The 20,475-nt window shown below is 44.7% G+C and overlaps 1 protein-coding gene across 3 annotated transcripts in view; it reads right to left on the reverse strand.

Moving 5' to 3' along the window:
- The window catches only part of med16 (mediator complex subunit 16), a 32,048-nt gene that overhangs the window by 4,056 nt on the left and 7,517 nt on the right, over positions 1–20,475 (reverse strand). For 2 of the 3 annotated variants that reach the window (XR_015080556.1, XM_086004807.1), the window contains exons 4-11: positions 20,040–20,471; positions 17,821–17,926; positions 16,337–16,489; positions 15,361–15,572; positions 10,516–10,722; positions 7,492–7,702; positions 4,534–4,667; positions 2,394–2,586 (exon numbers count right to left, since the gene is read on the reverse strand). Coding sequence is in view for 2 of the 3 variants with exons in the window: in XM_086004807.1 (XP_085860933.1) it covers positions 2,394–2,586; positions 4,534–4,667; positions 7,492–7,702; positions 10,516–10,722; positions 15,361–15,572; positions 16,337–16,489; positions 17,821–17,926; positions 20,040–20,471 (1,648 nt within the window). In the remaining variant the exon portion in view is untranslated. The remainder of the gene's footprint in view (positions 1–2,393; positions 2,587–4,533; positions 4,668–7,491; positions 7,703–10,515; positions 10,723–15,360; positions 15,573–16,336; positions 16,490–17,820; positions 17,927–20,039; positions 20,472–20,475) is intronic. The other variant, XM_086004808.1, reaches the window with a different exon arrangement.

Below are 20,475 nucleotides of genomic sequence, written 5' to 3' on the forward strand. Positions count from 1 at the left end.
TCCCCACCATCACAGAAGCCAGTTTTCAGCCAATTTAATTCACTCCACGTGATAGCAAGAAACAGCTGAGCGCACTAGATACAGCAAAGGCTATGGGCCCCGACAATATCCCGGCTATCATGCTGAAGACTTGTGCTCCAGGATTGGCACGCCTCTAGCCAAGCTGTTCCAGTACAGCCACAACACAGGCATCTATCCGACAATGTGGAAAACTGCCCAGGTATATCCTGTCCACAAAAAGCAGGACAAATCAAATCCGGCCAATTACCGCCCCATCAGTCTACTCTCAATCATCAGTAAAGTGATGGAAGGTGTCATCGACAGTGCTTTCAAGCGGCACTTACTCACTAATAACCTGCTCACTGATGCCCAGTTTGGGTTCCGCCAAGACCACTTGGCTTCCGACCTCATTACAGCTTTGGTCCAAACTTGAACAAAGGAGCTGAATTCCAGAGGTGAGGTGAGAGTGACTGCACTTGACATCAAGGCAGCATTTGACCGAGTGTGGCATCAAGGAGCCCTAGTAAAACTGAAGTCAATGGGAATCGGGGAAAACGCTCCACTGGCTGGAGTCATACTGAGCACAAAGGAAGATGGTTGTAATGGTTGAAGGTCAATCATCACAGCCCCAGGACATCACTGCATAAGTTCCTCAGGGCAGTGTCCAAGGCCCAACCATCTTCAGCTGCTTCATCAATGACCTTCCCTCCAACATAAGGTCAGCAATGGGGATGTTCGCTGATGACTGCAGAGTTCAGCACCATTCACAACTCCTCAGATAATGAAGCAGTCCATCCCTGCATGCAACAAGACCTGGACGACATTCAGGCTTTAGCTGCTAAGTGGCAAGTAACATTCGCGCCACAAAAGTGCCAGGCAATGACCATCTCCAACAAGTGAGAGTCTAACCACCTCCCCTTGACATTCAATGGCATTACCATCGACGAATCTCCACCATCAACATCCTGGGGGTCACCATTGACCAGAAACTTAACTGGACCACCAGCCACATAAATACTGTGGCAACAAGAGCAGGTCAGAGGCTAGGTATTCTGTGGCAAATGTCTCACCAAAGCCTTTCCACCATCTACAAGGCACAAGTAAGAAGTGTGATGGAATACTCTCCACTTGCCTGGATGAGTGCAGCTCCAGCAACACTCAACAAGCTTGACACCATCCAGGACAAAGCAGCCTGTTTGATTGGCATCCCATCCACCACCTTAAGCATTCACTCACTCCACCACCGGCGTACCGTGGCTGCAGTGTGTACCGTCTACAAGATGCACTGCAGCAACTCGCCAAGGCTTCTTCAGCAGCACCTCCCAAACCCGCGACCTCATCCACCTAGAAGGACAAAGGCAGCATGTGCATGGGAACACCACCACCTCCAAGTTCCCCTCCAAGTCACACACCATCCTGACTTAGAAGTATATCGCCGATCCTTCATCATCGCTGGGTCAAAACCCTGGAACTCCCTCCCTAACAGCACTGTGGGAGCACCGTCACCATACGAACTGTAGCAGTTCAAGAAGGTGGCTCACCATCACCTTCTCAAGGGCAATAAATACTGGCCTTGCCAGCGTGCCCAGATCCCATAAGCGAATAAGAAAAAAGTCTGGGCAGGACTCAAACTAAGGCCAGAGTTCACGATTCCAAAGTACCATACCAAATCACTCCAAATTCACTGTGCTGTATCACTCATACTTCAGAACTTTTTTTTTTTAATTAGCTACAGGGCATATTTCACAAAACAGTCAAAAGGTAAAGCTATTGTAAGACCTCAACCTGCAGCATTCCTTTATTCTCGAGTGACCAGATCTCATTTCAGTATTTAGTTACAGTCTCAATTATTTCTAGAGAGGACTGTGCAAATTACTATCTGCTTGACGAAATTCTATACACCACAATTAAGTTTCTGGTTTTCCATCAGGCAGGAAGTGTGTGAACATTTTATTGTAATTATAAGTTAAAAAAATGTTTTACTTATTTGGCTTGAGTTGACACTGTAATTGAGCAACATGTTTATAGCAAACATCAAAAGAAAATCTGCAAAACACATACTGGAACTGTAGCATTACAGAACATGGTGCAACAGTATGTAGTGAGCCAGTCCTTCATTTAAGCAGGTGATTCTCCTAAACAACCATTCCTTAACATTCAACACTTTCTGGATTAAAACAAATACAGAAAGAGAATTTCCTTGATTGAATTCCCCTGCTTTATACTAACCAACATTAGCAAACTAAGTGCTATCTCCATGTAATGTTTACAGAGGATCACCCTCTACCCCAACACAATCTTATACAAATACTACTTATAAGTTGCTTCTACCCAAGTCAGAAACAAATCGAATACATGTGACTGAGTATGCCAGGCACGCGATTTGAACTTACAGCATAGCCAGAGTTTGGTGAGCAGTCGGAAGAGCAGGGACATGCTATCCTGGGTGTCTGATGTAGCAGTGTATATTGGCAGACAGCCAGGTTTAAGGAGACCCCATATTCGAATCACCACCATTAGTTCTCTGAGCATGCCAAGTGAAGTACCATCCCTGAGAAAACTAAATCCTGGGCGAACAGGAGAACCCTGAAGAGAGAGATTGGGATATCAGTAAGATACAAACCTACACATTGGTGTTAAAAGGGAAAGCTTAGAGGGAGGACTGTTTGTTCAAAATATACTCTTCCCAACTATTTCTTTGCCATTTTCATGGAGTAAATTTTAGTGCTTGGTGATCTTTGAGCATTCTCTCCCTCCTGGCAGGACTGCTCTGATGACATTGTATGGGAAAAACAACCCCCCCCCCCCCCGCCCCCCCACCAGATTCCCAGTGACTCTATTGGAAACATGGAGCTGTGACTTCAGACAAGTCCAAGAGCTGCTTCGGAGCCACCTGACCTCAGGATGCTATCATCTGGGAAATTTGCATTCTCAGTCGGTAGCAGGGTTTCCCAGGATTGACAGCTGAGAGGTTGCCCAAGTGCCCACTGTAATCAAAGTCACTGGAACAGCCCAAAAGGGAGATCTAACTCAAAGTTCTCATGGCAAGTGCTAAAATTGATGATCAAAAAATAAGGAAGGAAAGGAGAAAATATCAGGCAAGTGTACAATTTCCCTTGAATAACAAGAGGGAGTGGTTTAAACAAAATATAAACATTCGAATCCAACTACACCAGTTATCCTTCTACTTGCCCTCCAGGCGTTTTCCTTCCGTCTTTCAGATGAGACGGTAAACCTGCTCTCGGATGGATGTAAAAGATCCCATGGCACTATTTCGAAGAGCTGGGGAGTTATCCCCGGTGTCCTGGCCAATATTTATCCCTCAATCAACATCACTAAAACAGATTATTTGGTCATTATCACAGTACTGTTTGTGGAAGCTTGCTGTGCGCAAATTGGCTGTCATGTTTCCTATATTACAAGTGTGACTATACTCCAAAAGTACTTCATTGGCTGTAAAGTGCTTTGGGACATCCAGTGGTCGTGAAAGGTGCTATATAAATGCAATCTTTCTTTCCCCGTTAAAATTATTGTATATTAAGCCAGAATATAGTCTACTGAACTGTTACACAATTCTAAATGTTCAAGAAGTATTTGTACACTGATCAGTATTTCTCACAATAGATGCTTTGGACATGCTGGCTAGAGGCAGCCTGGTAGCAGACATTTTGCGCATCACCCATCATTATGTTCTTCTCAGCCACATTCTGAATGGGGGCAGTGGACTGTGCTTTATGCACTTTTTTGGACCTCAAATGCTAGATGAAGACTTGAGCAAGAATTCAAGAAGCACAGGAGCTAAAAATGTGCTTCAAACAGTAAAACTGCAAAATGTGCTCATTTTAACATGATGCAAGCATTCCTCAATATTTTAATTTTGTTTAAGTGGTCATGATGCAATATTTACCTAATGGATGAGCCCTACCAAATAAAACATGCAATAAATATCCTGTTCAACGGATTCACTAGAATATAAGCACCAAGTATATGAATGACAAGTATTTAAAAAAAAGAAAATAGGTACAATTTTCTTTTACAGCGAAGATGTGTATACAGTGAGTAAAAGTAGTGCAGCACTCATCATAGAATATACTTTAACCTCTCCCCAAGATAGCTAAATAAATATCTGGTTTTGTCCCTGTTCTGACTTGTGACTGCAGGAATGGTTTCAGCTGGTTATTATGGGTCTCCTGTTGACAGTGCTCAACTGAGGGAATGTGTGTTTTTTTTTTTAATTTGTTTATGGGATGTGGGTGTCGCTGGCAAGGCCAGCATTTATGTTTAGAACACAAATCTCTCAAACATGTGGGAAAAGAAAATCAACTTAAAGACTGAACATCCTGTGAACAAAATCATTGGTGATGGGCTGAACAATGTAGCCAGCTTTAAAAGCAGTTTGCCAGGCCCAATCTTTAAAAAGAGGAAGATTTCCTAATAGTTTGGAATAAGTCTCTCTTTATTGCCACACCAAAGTCTTTCTATTTTGGTACAAATATTTTCAGAAGTACAGCTCTATATCAGAACTAGGCTCACCTGATTGGGCAGACTAGCTAGCAGGTACAGCACAAAGTCTCCAACCCACTGTATGAGCTGCTGAAGTGACTGCAACACCCAAGCATCCAGGACAAACTCTTCAGTTTTCAGATTTATCATAACTTTATCAATATCTGAAAGAAAGCATCAGTTAGACCCTTTAAACAATTGAGCACTTACAGAACATCAAGTATACTTTTGGAGAGTTGGTTTACTAGGAATGGCTAGATGAAGATCACATCTGCTGGACAACATTGGTGCTCCTGTTAAAAAGCTTTTCCTCCAGTCACCAAAGCACAGAGGCCAGTATAGAGACTGGGCATACTTCCCAGATGCCCACTTTTTTTTTTATAAATCGGCTAGAGAAATACAACATAAGACCAATTGGCTACTGCAACAAAATAAACCCCCAGATATGAGTTAACAAGGTTCAATATGTAACAAGGTACAGTACAGAGCAACAATTAAACCTTATCCATACGTACTGATCTTTGGACCAAACAGTCCAGCTTTTAAGGGACTCTCTGGAAATTTCGGAAATGTAAACCAGACGTCAAAATTCCTTTTCCTTTAACTTTGTCAAATCAAGATATGTTACAGCACAGAAACAGGTCATGTGGCGCATCTGGTCTCTGCCAGCAATTTTCTGCACAAGCTAAGTAGTAACACCTACCTTGTTGGAACAGCAACATACAGGAAACTTTGTGATATCCGGCACCGACGTGTTGCCGATCTATCAAAACTGCCGGACATGCAAAGTTAATGTTGAAGCATACGGAGGTTTTCATCTCCGTATCGGACAACAAACACTGTTGCTTAGCAACAGCTTCTAAAGAGTCGGCTGCAGCTGCAAGCGTCTGTAGCTGAAGCTGTTGCTATAGCTACAGACCGTGCAGTGGCTGACTGGGAAAAAAAAAGAACGAGATCTAAAAAAACTTACAGAAAACGGCTCCTGATTTTTGCCGCTAGATCGAGTATTCCGGACATACAACCTCCGGATAAACCAAGTTTCCTGTACTGACTGAGAAAACAGTTCTGAACACATTGCAAAAAAACCTCCCCTTTCTCAACAGCAGTTTTGTACAAAGATAATTTCCCAACATTAACCTATTTTTGTATAATTAAAACCTGCTACATTATAACTTTTAATACACACTCATAGAACATTACAGCACAGAAGAAAGCAATTCGGCCCATCGTGCCTGTAGAGCTATCCAATTAAGCCCACTCTCCTGCTCTTTCCTCTTGGCCCTATAATTTTTTTCTCTTCAAGTATTTATCCAATTCTATTTAGAATGTTAGTATTGTATCTGCTTTCACCACCCTTTCAGGCGGTGCATTCCAGATCACAACAACTCGCTGTGTAAAAAAAAGTTTCCTCACGTCACCTCTGGTTCGTTTGCCAATCACCTTAAATCTGTGCCCTCTGGTTATTGATCCTTCTGCCACTGGGAACAGTTTCTCTTTATTTACTCTATCAAAACCGTTCATGATTTTGAACACCTCTATCAAATCTCCTCTTAACTTTCTCTGCTCCAAGGAGAACAACCTCAGCTACTCCCAGTCTCTCCACATAACTGAAGTCCCTCATCTGTGACTGGAAGGCTGTTTCAAGGGTTCCAAGGGTTCAGTACTGGGTCCTTTGCTTTTTGTGGTATATAATCAATGATTTGGACTTGAATGTAGGAAGTATGATTAAGAAGTTTGCAGATGATACAATAATTGGCTGTGTGGTTGATAATGAAGAAGAAAGCTGCAAACTGCAGGAAGATATCAATGGACTGGTCAGGTGGGCAGAACAGTGGCAAATGGAATTCAATTTCGGGAGGGCTAACAAGGCAAGGGACTACACTATAAATGGTAGGACACTGAGAAGTGCAGAAGATCAGAGGGACCTTGGCGTGCATGTCCACAGATCCCTGAAGGTAGCAGGACAGGTAGATAAGGTGGTTAAGACGGCATACGGGATACTTGCCTTTATTCGCCGAGGCATAGAATATAAGAGCAGGGAGGTTATGCTTGAACTGTATAAAACACTAGTTAAGCCACAGCTAGATTACTGCGTGCAGTTCTGGTCACCACATTACAGGAAGGATGTGATTGCACTAGAGAGGGTGCAGAGGAGATTTACGAGGATGTTGCCTGGGCTGGGAAATTTTAGCTATGAGGAAAGATTGGATAGGCTGGGGTTGTTTTCTTTGGAACAGAGGAGGCTGAGGGGAGACCTAATTGAGGTCTATAAAATTATGAGGAGCCTAGATAGAGTGGATAGGAACAACCTAATTCCCTTAGCAGAAGGGTCAATAACAAGGGGGCATAGATTTAAAGTAATTGGTCGGAGGTTTAGAGGGAATGTGACGAGAAATTTTTTCACCCAGAGGGTGGTGGGGGTCTGGAACTCACTGCCTGAAAGGGTGGTAGAGGCAGAGACCCTCATCACATTTAAAAAGTACTTGGATATGCACTTGAAGTGCCATAATCTACAAGGCTACGGACCAAGTTCTGGAAAGTGGGATTAAGGTGGATAGCTCTTTGTCGGCCGGCACGGTCAAGATAGGCCGAATGGCCTCCTTCTGTGCTGTAAATCTCTATCATTCCTGGTGCCATTCTAGTACGGTTCTAATTTCTCATACAAACAATTCAACCCTATCTGATGACGGAGAAATTAGTTAAGCTATTCATCAGCAATAAAGGATATATTGGAATTTAAGCAATTATCCCAGCCCCACCCTTATCTGGATTTGGAAAAAAGTGGCAATTGCACTTTAAAAATAGCTGCACAATGAAAGAAGTCAGAGTTTGACTACAACTATTCTTGCATCCAAGAATGTCTGCAATCTGTAGTTGAAACTTGAAAACTTTTACATGAGTGTCTTAGTTGAAGAATCAGAAGGCTTTAATACCAGTCATGCCTTGCGCCTGCATTACTTGGTCCACATACACGAATTGGGCACATACCGGTGTCGGTGTTTTTACAGCAGATCTCAGTCAGTCGCTCTCCAGGGCTCTTGTCTGGTGTGTTGAGCAGGTGTGGTCGAAGAAGTGATTTAAGTGTGGAACCGATTGCAATCAACAGCAGCTTTGCATGGAAATCACAGGCTCTTGCCAGTGTGTTCGTTGACAGCTTACACAAAGATGCCTTCATGGCAACAATTCGAGTAGATAGAACCTTAATCAGAGCAAAAAAAGAAAGCAATTTAAATATGGGCACACAAAGAATATTTTCAACTCTCCAAGGAAGGAAACACATTATAAATTGAACAAAACTAACAGCTGATGTCACTCAAGGTAAGCTGGATGACACAAGGGTTAAGGTGCTGTATCAGATCCTGCAAAATATAATATTCAGCTAACACGGTGCAGCTGTGTTCCTTCAAGTCTTACAACGCCGATATTCGGCGCGTGGCGTGCAAAGAAGCATTTAGAATGTGTGAAGCATTGCAAATGTTAATTTCTCAAACAGAGCTATCAAAAAATTGGAAGCAGCAGCCAAGTATTTGGATAAGCTACAAACGCTAATCCAAAAAGAACAAGACTCATTTTATAGTGCCTTTCACAACCTCTGAAAGTCCCAAAGTGCTTTACAGCCAATGAAGTACTGTTGTAATGTAGGAAACGTGACAGCCAATTTGCACAAACCAATTTGCCACAAAAAGCAATGAAATAAATGACCAGAAAATCTGTTTTAGGTGTTGGTTGAGGGATAAATGTTGGCCAGGATACCGGGAGAACTCCCCTGGTCTTCGATGAATAGTGCCGTGGGATCTTTTACATCCACCTGAGAAGGCAGATGGGGGCCTCAGTTTACCATCGCATCCAAAAGACGGCACCTCCGACAGTACTGCACAGAAGCGCCAGCCTAGATTATGTGTTCAAGTCTCTGGAGTTGGACTCCAGAATCTTCTGACTCAGAGGCGAGAGTGCTACCACTGAGCCAAGTGTTGCATTTGAAGCAGTCTACTTGAATGACTATATTTTTATATAAATTAAGGATAATACATGTAAATATTAGGTACAGAATTTAAAATTCAGAAATTCTGCACCGGTGATTTTATTTTTATTATATTTATATACTAGCTGGGGGAGCCCGGCTTTGCCAGGGCTGTTTTGGGCCGGGCGGTTTAAATCGAGTCCCAGGCTTTGGGGCCTGTCTGTCTGTCCCTGTGTGAATCTGCTGCCGGGCAACATTTCTACAGATTTCTATAGCTTCAAAGATGAAAGTGAAAGTACTTATAAAACGTTTTTGGTAAATGTTATGTTATTTTTTAAAAGAGATACTAACTTTTTCGAAGTTGGATTAGCAGAGTAGTTTGAGCTAGAAGTAGTGAAGCAATGGCTGCCCGATGCCGGAGTTGAAAAGCATTAGTCCTGCCCACAGACGCAGCGATTGGCCAACCATCAGGCGACTGAACTGTAGGATTGGTCAATCGTGCCGGCACAGGATTGGTCGACCTTGACGTCAATCAATCAATGCTACTTAGCAGATAATGAGTTTAATTTTGAAGGTTTTTTGCATAACGCGCGAACAATTTTTGTCCGGCCGAAACGTAAATACGCTTAGGACGGTTCTGGAATCGTCAGCTTTCTTTCGACGTAACGCACGTGTAGGTACGCTCTATAACTTTCGAGTTAATTCAAGACAGACAGACGGAATGACAGACAGAAGTATCCTTTTATATATATAGATAGATAGACTAGCTGGGGGAGCCCGGCTTTGCCAGGGCTGTTTTGGGCCGGGCGGTTTAAATCGAGTCCCAGGCTTTTGGGCCCTGTCTCTGTGTCCCTCTCTCAATCTGCTGCCGGGCAACATTTCTACCTTTTAATACCTTGAAAGATGAAAGTGAAAGTACTTATAAAGCGTTTTTGGTAAATCTTGTTATTTTTAAAAGAGATACTAACTTTTTCGAAGCTGGATTAGCAGAGTAGTTTGAGCTGGAAGTAGTGAAGCAATGGCTGCCCGATGCCTGAGTTGAAAAGCATTAGTCCCGCCCACAGACGCAGCGATTGGCCAACCATCAGGCGACTGAACTGTAGGATTGGTCAATCGTGCCGGCACAGGGTTGGTCGACCTTGACGTCAGTCAATCAATGCTAATTAGCAGATAATGAGTTTAATTTTGAAGGTTTTTTGCATAACACACGAACAATTTTTGTCCGACCGAAAAGTAAATACGCTTATGACGGTTCTGGAATCGTAAGCTTTCTTTCGACGTAACACACGTGTAGGTACGCTCTATAACTTTCGAGTTTATTCAATACAGACAGACGGAATGACAGACAGACAGATGTATCCTTTTATATATATAGATTATATATGTCTGCTTCAATAAACCGCTTATGTTGCCATGTAGTAATTTTTAAAAGGGAAGTGGATAAATATTGAAAAAGAAAAATTCATGGGTACGGGCCCAAGTGGATAACTTTCAGTGAGCTGGCACAGGCATGATGGGCCAAATGGTCTTTTTGTGTTGTAAAATTTTATGATTCTATAATTTATTAAGAATTAGATTAGATTTAGGTATCCAGCTATGAGAAATACAATATCCTGAATTTTAAAATCAGTGGGTGGTTACTAATTATAACAAGCAGAGTTTCAAATATCTGGATTTGTACACAGTATTTTCCCAATTGTGTATCTCTTAACCGTTCCATTTTAATCAGGACTTCTCAACATTAACCAGTACCATTGAGAAGATTAGCACCAACACACCAACTGGCCAAATCAACAGCTTTGTCAGTGCTACAGAAAGTTGCAGACCTGCCTGGCCTGTCCTGAATTCTTATCCTTTCACCACACTCCAGGTTGAGAGTTGTGCTCCCTGAGGATACAGTATGTCAGCAAGATAGAGACAAGCAGGGCTTTTTTTCTTCACTTACAAGATTAATAACTGGAAAAGCAAAAAATAAACATTCCAAAAACAAAAGTGACTATTACAGACACAGGTTTATAACTGCACACCTTGCCACTCCATTAATCCTTTACCTGTTGCAAAGCCTGATTCTGGCGTGTATATTCCTCATGTAGTTTCTCCACTAGGTTTTGCACCATGTTAGGCTGCACATGCAAGAGGATGTCCCACCAGTCATAACCAGTCACCATACAATACTCCAATAGGAAGAGCAGGTGACGCAGCGACGTGTTCATATCTAATGTGTGACCCATCGATGGGGAGATTCTCAGCATACTCAACTGTGAGGGAACAAGATAACGAGGCAGCCTTCAAAATTTCAAGAAAAAGGACAATGTAAAATTGCACTTCATAAATAATCGTACTAATTCACAAAAAAATGAACCAGCACAGGTGCACAAAGACCGAATGGCCTCTGCGTTGTCATTTCTATAATTTTATGAACAAAAATAAACTTTCAAACCATGAAAAAGGTCCCAAAAGCAATCAGTAAATAGGTGCCCCTTGTATATTTGGGTAACGTTTCTTATACCATTACCTTTAAAAAGGGGGCAGGGCTAGGGGAAAGAGTCACACATTTAGTGACACTGCAAGGGAATTTAAATTTATCCAGCTTGTCTAGCCCTAAGAAAAGAAGATCCCAAGTCATCGGGGGAGAAATTCAGTATCGCCCTGTTTGGGGCGCCATTATCGGCCGTGTGCAAAATTTAGCGCCTGCCGCTAATTATCGCCTCTGACAGCAAACTTGGCTTTTATCGCCCCTGGAGGTGATTGGAGCGCTAAATCAGGCGCAACACACCTCTCTTAAGGCGCTACGGCCGAGGAGCGAGGCACTACCTCAGAGCGCGGGCGCAGCGCAGGTGCTGTCAGTTACCGATTGAACACAGACATACTGGCGCCGGTCGGTTCTTAAAGGGGAGGGTCGATCTTGCTCTGCCGCCACACCCTGCTCATTGGAGCCTTGAATCTCGGCCTGGACAGACCTGTGGCTAAATCTTGCAGGCAAGGACTATGGAGGGGGCCAGGGAGCGAGCACAGCGCTTCAGCGAGCGGGCCTTGGAGGCTCTGGTTGACGCGGTGGAGCGCAGAAGATCTATACTGTACCCACAGAGTGGCAGGAGGCCTTTGCCATGCGAGTACAGAAGAGTGTGGAGGGAGGTGGCTCAGAGCGTCTCCTCAAGGAGCATGGTGCCCAGCACCCATCTCCAATGTAGAAAAAAGTTCAACGACCTCACTCGGGTCGTCAGGGTGAGTGGCTTCTTTTCAAAACCTCTCCATCCCTCCATCTCAACCTCACTTTATGGCCAGAGGGTCTTAAAAGCCCAATGCCCAATGCCCCTATGGCCCTTTCATCAAACACACACGCACATTCTACACTTTGCATACAGTAAGGGCTATTCAACTATGGGATGCACATCAGGCAAGACCATGGCTGCATACAGTAAGGGCTATTCAACTATGGGAGGCACATCAGGCAAGACCATGGCTGTATATTTACTCAGACACCGTCCTTTTTCTTGCAGGCCAAGCTATCTCAGAATAGGAGACAGCAGCAACGGGCGGGTGGAGGGCGGCCTCAGCTGCAACCCCTCAGCGATCTTGAGGTGCACGTCCAGAGGATTGTGGCAAGCCGGGTGATCGGTCCCGTCGCCACTGGAGACGCCGACCCCGTTCTGGACAGCAATGGTAAGGTCATCACCTTTTTGTCCTCTCTCCTTCCACTTGTTCCTCACAACACCAGCCTTTGACACTTTCAATTCAACTTACTAAATTGCTGCACTCATTCCTCCCTTGCTGCCACCCTGTCCTCACACTAAAGCCACTCTTGTACCTCCCTGCTTTCAGATGGTGATTCACCAGTTGAGGAAACAGGCCCTCAAGCTGCCAGTGGGAGTGAAGCTGCAGGCGAGGAGAAGAGGAAGCCGGAGCATCAGCGCCACCCTCTCCTGAGGAAGCCCATGCCCACACTGGGAACACGCCTTCCCTGGAGGGGAGCGGGGGGGAAGGGTCTGATGAGGGTGAAGCTCCAGGACCCAGCGGGCTGCAGCAACGCGATGGGGATAGGGAAGCTCGGGGGGCCTTCTCCCCAGAGGGAGAGTATGCCAGCGAGTCTTACTGTACTGGACGCAGAGGAGGAGCGGCTCCTCGCTGAAATGAACACCCAGGCGGTGCACAGGCACACTGAGCTCATGGGTGCAGTGGGAAGGGTGCCCAAATGCATTGAATCACTGGCAAGGTGTGTGGAGCACTTCGCAGTAGCACAGGCGGATGCCACGCAAATGCTTAGTGCTGCAATTCAGTCACTGGCTGCCATGAGCCCATCTCTGGCTGTTCTCATGCGGACTCAGATTCAGGCCACACGCGCACTGACTGCTGCCATCCTTGCTGGTTCGGACACATTTCCCCGTGGCTCTCACTGCGCCGCAGCAGGCCAGCAATCTGTGCTCCATCAGATTGCTCCGGATGCTGAAGTGCTGCCCTGTGGGAGTGCCAGTGTGTCGGTCGAGCAGGGAGTTGCTGTCCTCTCGCAAGATGACAGCATTCCTGCTGCCATCACTGGCACTTCTCCACTGTACTTGCCACCGCCTGTAGGACAGACTGCTGCTGCCCATGCAGAGTTGGTGCAGTCTGCAGCTGGGCCCTCCAGGCCCAGAGCTGGTCGAGGCCGTCCTTCAAGGGCATCTGCAGTCTCAGGTTCTGACAATCAGCAGCCTTCCACCAGCCTTGCTCCAGCCACTGGGGTCCCATTACGGAGGAGCTGTAGGGTGGGAAGGGGGGGAAGTACACAAGGGAAGGAGATCATCCTCGAAGGGCAAAAAGTAGGAGGTGTGACAAAATGTTGTTCATTTTTTTTAATTAAAGGCCGAGGCTCATGGTCAAATTTTTTTCAGTGTTTTGGACATTATTTCCAGGTTGTAAGAGCCAGTTATGTTAATGACTGTTTTTTTTGTGTTTCTTTCTATTAGTTTGTCATGGGGAAATGACACATAGAGTTTGTAAAATAAAAAAGTTTTTGTATTCAAAATGTACATGTTTGGTCTTTGCAATCATTGTTGCCTTGGCCGGCTTAGGGGTTGCGGGTTGGTTTCATTCATGTTCTCAATGGCAGAAGCGGGGGCCTAGAAGCAGCTTGCTATCAGCCATTGATGGACGGCCCTTCCAGTTTCGACATTGTGTGCCTCCCTCCCGCCTTGGTGCTGCTGATCATCATCCTCCTCCTCCTCTGGTGGTGCTCCAAGGCCTGGTGGCATTGGCTGGGTTTTGAGGATTGCCAGGTTATGCAGCATGCAGCACACAACAACGAAGTGGGAGACTCGCTCAGGCGAGTACTGCAGGGCTCCTCCAGAATGGTCCAGACAGCGGAACTGTTGCTTGAGCACGCCGATTGTGCGCTCAACGATGTTCCTGGTAGCTTGATGGCTCTCGTTGTACCGCAGCTCAGCAGGGGTGTTGGGCGTACGGAGCGGTGTCATCAGCCAGGTGCACAGTGGATATCCCTTGTCCCCCAAGAAGCCAACCACCTGGGTGATGCGGTGCCTGGAAAAGTTCTGCCGCAGTAGTCTGGCGCAGGATGAATGCATCGTGGCTGCTGCCAGGATAGTGGGCATTGACAGTGAGTATCAGCTGTCTGTGGTCACAGACCATCTGAACGTTTAAGGAATGGAAGCCCTTTCGGTTGCGGAAATCCTCGGCATTCTCATGCGGAGCACGCAAAGCCCATTGTGCGTTCTTGCTGCTTGTCCAGGGTCATGGGGAAAGAGATGTACTCTCGTCTCCTTTTGTAGAGGGCATTTGTGACCTGACGGATGCAGCAATGCACCGCGAACTGGGAGATATTGGCGATGTCCCCAGTAGCTGATTGAAATGAGCCGGTGGCATAAAAGTTCAGAGCCACTGTTATCTTCACTGCCACTGACAGAGACGTCCTGGTCCTCAGTTGAGGCTGCAGATCTGGCTGAAGCAGGTGGCAGAGCTCAGTGGCCACCTCCTTGCTGAAGCGCAGCCTTCGCAAACACTGCTCCTCAGACATATTAATGTATGAGAATTGTTGGCGAAATACCCTGGGAGGGTAAGGTCTCCTGTTGGCCCTCCTCCGTCTGGCCATGATTGCCACTCTCTCCGAGTCTCTGTGCCCTCCGAATCTGATGGCGCAGGACGACGCCCCCATTCATTGCAGCCCCCATAATATCTTGGCAATCAAAGTAATGAAGGTCAAAAACCAAAGTACCTGCAAAGTTATGGTCAGAAGCCAAAACTATTTCAGACAGCGTTGACTCAATGCAGAAGTCTGTCTTTCTCAAAATCTCTCTCTCTCTCTCAGAACGAGTGGTGCAAAAATGTCTACCACAGAAAAAGCCAGGAAGAGGCCCCCTTTAAATAGCGCCCCCCCCCCAGCCCCACAGCAACTGGGAAGCGTTCCAGTCTACCTGTCGTTGGTAGCACCAGGCAGAAAGGAGGGGGGCGCCACTCAATTTCCGTTCTGGGGCGCCCCAAAGGCATTGCATGCTCGAATGACGTCAAGAGCTGCGTGCGCAGGAGATCGGGCGGTATTGTTTAGCGCCACCGCAAAATCTCCGGTCAATTCCGCGAGAGGTGCAGATATCGTCTCGCCCGGGCGCTAGTTGCTTTGCGCCCTCTTAAGGCGCTAACGGGAGGCGCAAACCAACTCAATTTTTCCCCCCATCATATTTTCAATCTTCGTAAATACAACAACAAAAAATGTTTAAAACTACAGGAGGAAAATTAAGTGCAAACTCACTTAACTAGTCCACAAACAGCAAAGGGGGGGGGGGGGATATTTCTGCAATGTTTAGCACTTTTCCTGCAAAGATGAACTTCAGAATTTGAAATGATTGCCTAATCTTAAGTGTTTTTAAATTGTTGAATGTACTCACTGATTAGTCTAACTTTGTTCTTACCTTTCCATGGTTGTCTATTCCAACCAGTGCCAATGAAGTCCAGGACAGCTGTAGTGCTTTGAAGTGTACAGAAGATGCAGTTGTACGCTGCCGTTTAATGGCTTGGTCATCTGTTGGTCGCTGGGAGGGAGTGCTGTAGAAAACTCCCATTGTTTGCAGTGAAAGCCTGTGAACAATGTGAATAGTTCCATCGTGGAATGCTAATGCAAGGCCTAGAGGGAGGAAGAAAGGCTAGAATTTAGTACAAGAACAGTGCTCTACATCAGACACAAATGCACTCGCACAGCCCAATGACGGTTCCATTTCATTGTACAGGATATTTATTTAAGTCAATGTATGGAACAAGACGCCATGTTATAATCACGTAACTAGTTCAACACACAATTACCTGATGAAAATACCATAGTTACAAAAATATACTAAAAAGTAAACACCAGAGAAATCGTAACAGTGGTATATTCTTCTTACTACAGTGTAAGACATCATCTAACTTTTCTCTGTCAACTGTCCTCTTCATCATTACATGTCCTCCTTGAGGAGGAAGGGAAAGTCAGACTGGCCTGAAAACAATGCCAATATGATTCTACCAAACAGGAGACAAGCAGAGGGAAGCAGACAGACTCCAGCTGGTCACCTAGCTAATGCACTCCCCCAAATACAGGCAACTCAAATGCCCCACTCTCCTAGAGCTGCCAGACTGAGGTCTGATGAGCTGAAAGCCATCCTGTTCAGTCACCATCATAGCTGCTCTTCAAGCAGAGAATTTTGACTTTCATGGCCCTCTACTGCAGGTATTATACACGAGCCAGTTTATGATTTCACCAATTTCTAAATCTCACCAAACATTATTAAACAGAAAATTAAGTCCTCAAGAAGTCCACTCTTAAGGGTTTATAAAGCCACCTGTCACTGGACAATGGGAGAATGCTAATAACAAAGTTTTCATGTTGGACCCCATGTTAAGACAAGTACTAACCGAGCCCTGGGAAGAATTTGGTGTCTGTTGCCACCTTTAGGTCAGTGCTGGTCAACGAGATGGGAAGTTTGGGTAAGCCCACAGCTGTTACACGATCCAGGTCATTGGTTGCAGATAGAATCCTCCACTTCAGAATGCTTGGCTGTTTATCACCTAACAAAATAAAATCAGAAAGCACAGTAGTGGTGAGTGGAACACTAATGAAAGGTCCATTGATTTTCAACAATGATGCAGGCAGGAGAATGTATCTTATTATAACTGGGGTGTTAGCACTGGTACATCCACTTCACAGAACCACTTTACATAGGAATGTACAGGACTAGAAAAAAGTTCAATGTGACCAGCCCTATAGCTCAAAAACAGAATATAAAGTTCACTACCTATATCTCTTAATTGATTTTCACAGCAAATGCCTGACAAATTGCTTCTTAAAGTTACTGATGTTATCAGCATCAATTGCCTCCCTGGGCAATAACATCAGGAATTTTAACCCAGCACTGGGAACAATTTTATGTTTATTGCCCCTTTAGGTCAGTGCTGGTGACAGATGGGGTTTAAGAAAACCTATAGCTTTCAGCACCAAATGAGATTTACCAAAAAATAATCAAAAATGGCTCTTTACTAATTAATCAGAAATGGATCTTTAGTAATTAAATAACATTTGATACAAATGATTCTCACAACTCTACCCTATCGGTATAATAAACCTGGTCATTTTTGTCGCATACATTCTAACAGGCTCATCAATTTTAATAATTCAGGCCTTTTCAGAGAAACATCACCTATACAGACACAAAGGGCTGGAAAATTTCACTCGCCAACAATCCCTGGACAAGGAATCTAGCTCTTTTAAAAAACCAGCACAGGCATGATGGGCCGAATGTGTTGTATGATTCTATTTTATGACAATTTACTTTGCAGCGCTGGTAAAATTTGCAATTTACCAGTTTACAAGTGATGCTGTATTAAACACCTCATTGACAATCCTTCGCTAATTATCTAAAACTTTAATATATTGAAACTCCTCTCTGTCTAACCCCTTCCCAAGGTCAAGATTTGACTCTATTTAGTATTTAAACTACACTTTAAGAGGCCATTTTAATGGAGTGATGAATAACATACACATCTGATATCTGTCCAATAGCAAGTCACATTAAACATTTAGTCAACACTGACATCTAGGAAGCAAGATGGAAAACATGCAGAGGAATGGTACAGCTGCTGTGCTACTAGTTTATCAACAAAGGAGTTGAGAACAGCTTTGCACTTACAATCCCTCACTAAGAGCTCACCTCATTCAGTTCATTGAGGAGGCATCAAATAGGGTGGGAAGCAGATCCAACCTGGATCACTGCAGGTAGCCAGGTTACAGTAATTTACTGATTGCAGCCTCTCTGAAATATCAGGTTTAGCCCCAAGCTGTGCTATTCGCAATTTATAATTAATCAGCGAGTCCTGCTCAGAGCAGCAACCTCCATACTCACCCACAGGGGAAATTGGCTGAAAAATATTATTCACTGGTAGCCCTTCCTTCCGTAATGACCAGCATTCTACAATGCTGCCAGTCAGACTGGAAGCACACAGCAACACCTGCAGAAGGCAAGACAATGTCAATTACACTTAACTTTTACATTAATTATGTCCACAGATCTTTGACTGACCAAATCTCACAAACCTAAACCTAAAAATCCACTGCTCTTCATCTGAAATGGTTCATTACTATAATACTTACTTTCCCCCCATTACTCCCTTTAATGCTTCCATGTACCATGCCCCCACGAACAGAATGCTTCCAAGTCTTTGCTGATACCACTCATGAGCCAGAGGACAACGACATTTATATAGTGCTTTTAACACTGAAAATGCCGTTTTGGGGGGGGGGGGGGGGGGGGGGAAAGAAAGAGGGAAAAAAATTAGATAAAAGAAAGTGACGTCCAGCCATGAGTTGAATCGAAAGCTTGGTTGAAAAAAATAGGATTTAAGGTTTGTAAAGGTGGAGAAATAAGTGAGAGGCAGATGGGCTTGGGGGCGAAACCCCTCCCTTTGCCCACCATTTTGCTGTTGAAGGCTGTACCACCAGTGGTAAAAAGAAAGACTTACATTTATATAGCGCCTTTCACGACCACCGGACGTCTCGAAGTACAGGTAGACTATCCTTTATCCGAAAACCTCGGGACCAGCCGTGTTTCGGTTTTCGGAAAATTTCGGATTTCGGAAGGTATTTTATAAGACTGGGAAATTTGTCGGGGGTGGGTCGGCGGGGGGGGGTCGGCGGGGGTCGGGGTCGTGCGCACGACTTACGCTGACCCTCTGCTCAGCGTAAGTCGTGCGCCACTCTGGTCATGTCGTGCGCACGACTTACGCTGAACGAAAAAACCTTCGGTTTTTAGAGGGTTTCGGTTTTCGGAAGTTCGGATAAAAGGTAGTCTACCTGTACTATTTGAAGTGGAGTCACTGTTGAAATGTGGGAAACGCAGCAGCCAATTTGCACTCAGCGAAGTGCCACAAACAGCAATGTGATAATATCCAGATAATCGGTTTTTGTTATGTTGATTGAGGGATAAATAATTGAGGGTAAAGGGAGGAGGATGCACAAAAGACCAAAGGGTTCAGAAAGGGACACAAGGCTGGAAGAGGTTGCAGAGATAAGGTGGGACAAGGTTTTGGAAAGATTTGAAGATGAGGATTTTAAATGCAATGCACTGGGGGACAGGGGGCTAATGGTAGTGTGGATGGGATTGATGGATAAGGAGGACTTAGTGCGGGACAGGGAACAGTCAGCTGAGTGAACACCTAGTTTTTAATCACTGTCTCCCTACAGCATGAGTGTGGAAATCTGGAAGGCTGCCATTTTGTACAACAGGCCGCTGGAACTCCAAAACTATCACAAGCAGCTATAAGACATATCAAAACCATATGCAAGCAGTTACAAAATAAGAAAGACTACATTATGGTCGAGCAGTGACAGTAGACCAGAGGTTTTTAGATTTTCCTGTGTGAACGATCCTCTGCAAATATCAACGTACCCATTGCTCTGAAACAGTTTTCTATTCCTTGTCCTGCACATGGTACCACATGCACATTTTCAAAAACATGTCACTAAATGTAACAAGAAACTAACTGACTGAATGGAGAGTGAAACAATGCACGACAATGTAACATGACTGGCAACCAGGCAGCCTTTAGTAGTTTTTAGTATTAAACTGGCAATCATTTATGTGGTCATAGCACAGCTCCTCCTGATCATCAGCCAGGATCAGGCTGGCTACAGAAAAATGTCAGTCTATCAGAATTAAAAGTACAGTCAGAAATTCAGATTTCACATTATAGCCTCACTGACATGTTTTGGTAAATCAATCATGGCAGCATTTATGTAATGAGGACACTAACATCACCCCTTGCACACTAACTGTGTAGACAGCATATTTTGAGGCTCTTGAAGCCACACAGGAATATAAGATTATACTGCAGCTTTAAGAGCAGCCAAGCCACCAGCCAAAATAGTGATATCAAAATGAAATTAATTGTGCTTATACATATTTATATTAGAAGTGACAATATTTTAATAACCCAGGGAATTGAAAATTATAATTGAAAATTATAGGTTGACCAGAGGATACCTGAATTTTAATTTAAACCAGCCCTTGCGTTAGGAATGGCAGCAGAGCTATGAAGCAAGGAGATAAGGAAATAGTCAAGTTACCTGCTCAGAGGTTTCTCTTGTTAAAAACTTCAGGTGAGTGACAGCTGGGTACTTCTCCTTTCGAGCGGTGTCGGTTGTACAGCGCATGAAGAGCGACGGAAGTAGCTCAGTGTCAATTTTGCATTTCTCATTTACAACGCTCACACAGACTTTATAAAACTGAACCGGCGAGGAGCTGCTGCCATCCGACGTGGTCACCACGATATTCCCACCGCCAGTGAATGCAATGTCTGCCAGTGCAACTCTGCTTCTCAACCGCGATAAGCTCTCTGTCGCAGTGAGAACCTGTCCGCTGGGTTTCAGTAAAGACACAGTCACTAAACCACTGATGGTTACAGCAATCCAACCTTCCATCGGCTTCCCTCCAAACAGCGTCAAGGAAGGGGAGAATTTCACCCGAGAGAACTTCTCCCCAAAATTGGATGCTCCAGACTGA

This window comes from Somniosus microcephalus, chromosome 13, assembly GCF_052327205.1.
Source record: "Somniosus microcephalus isolate GS21.2 chromosome 13, FLI_Smic_1.0, whole genome shotgun sequence".
In the NCBI taxonomy this organism is placed as follows: Eukaryota; Metazoa; Chordata; class Chondrichthyes; order Squaliformes; family Somniosidae; genus Somniosus; species Somniosus microcephalus.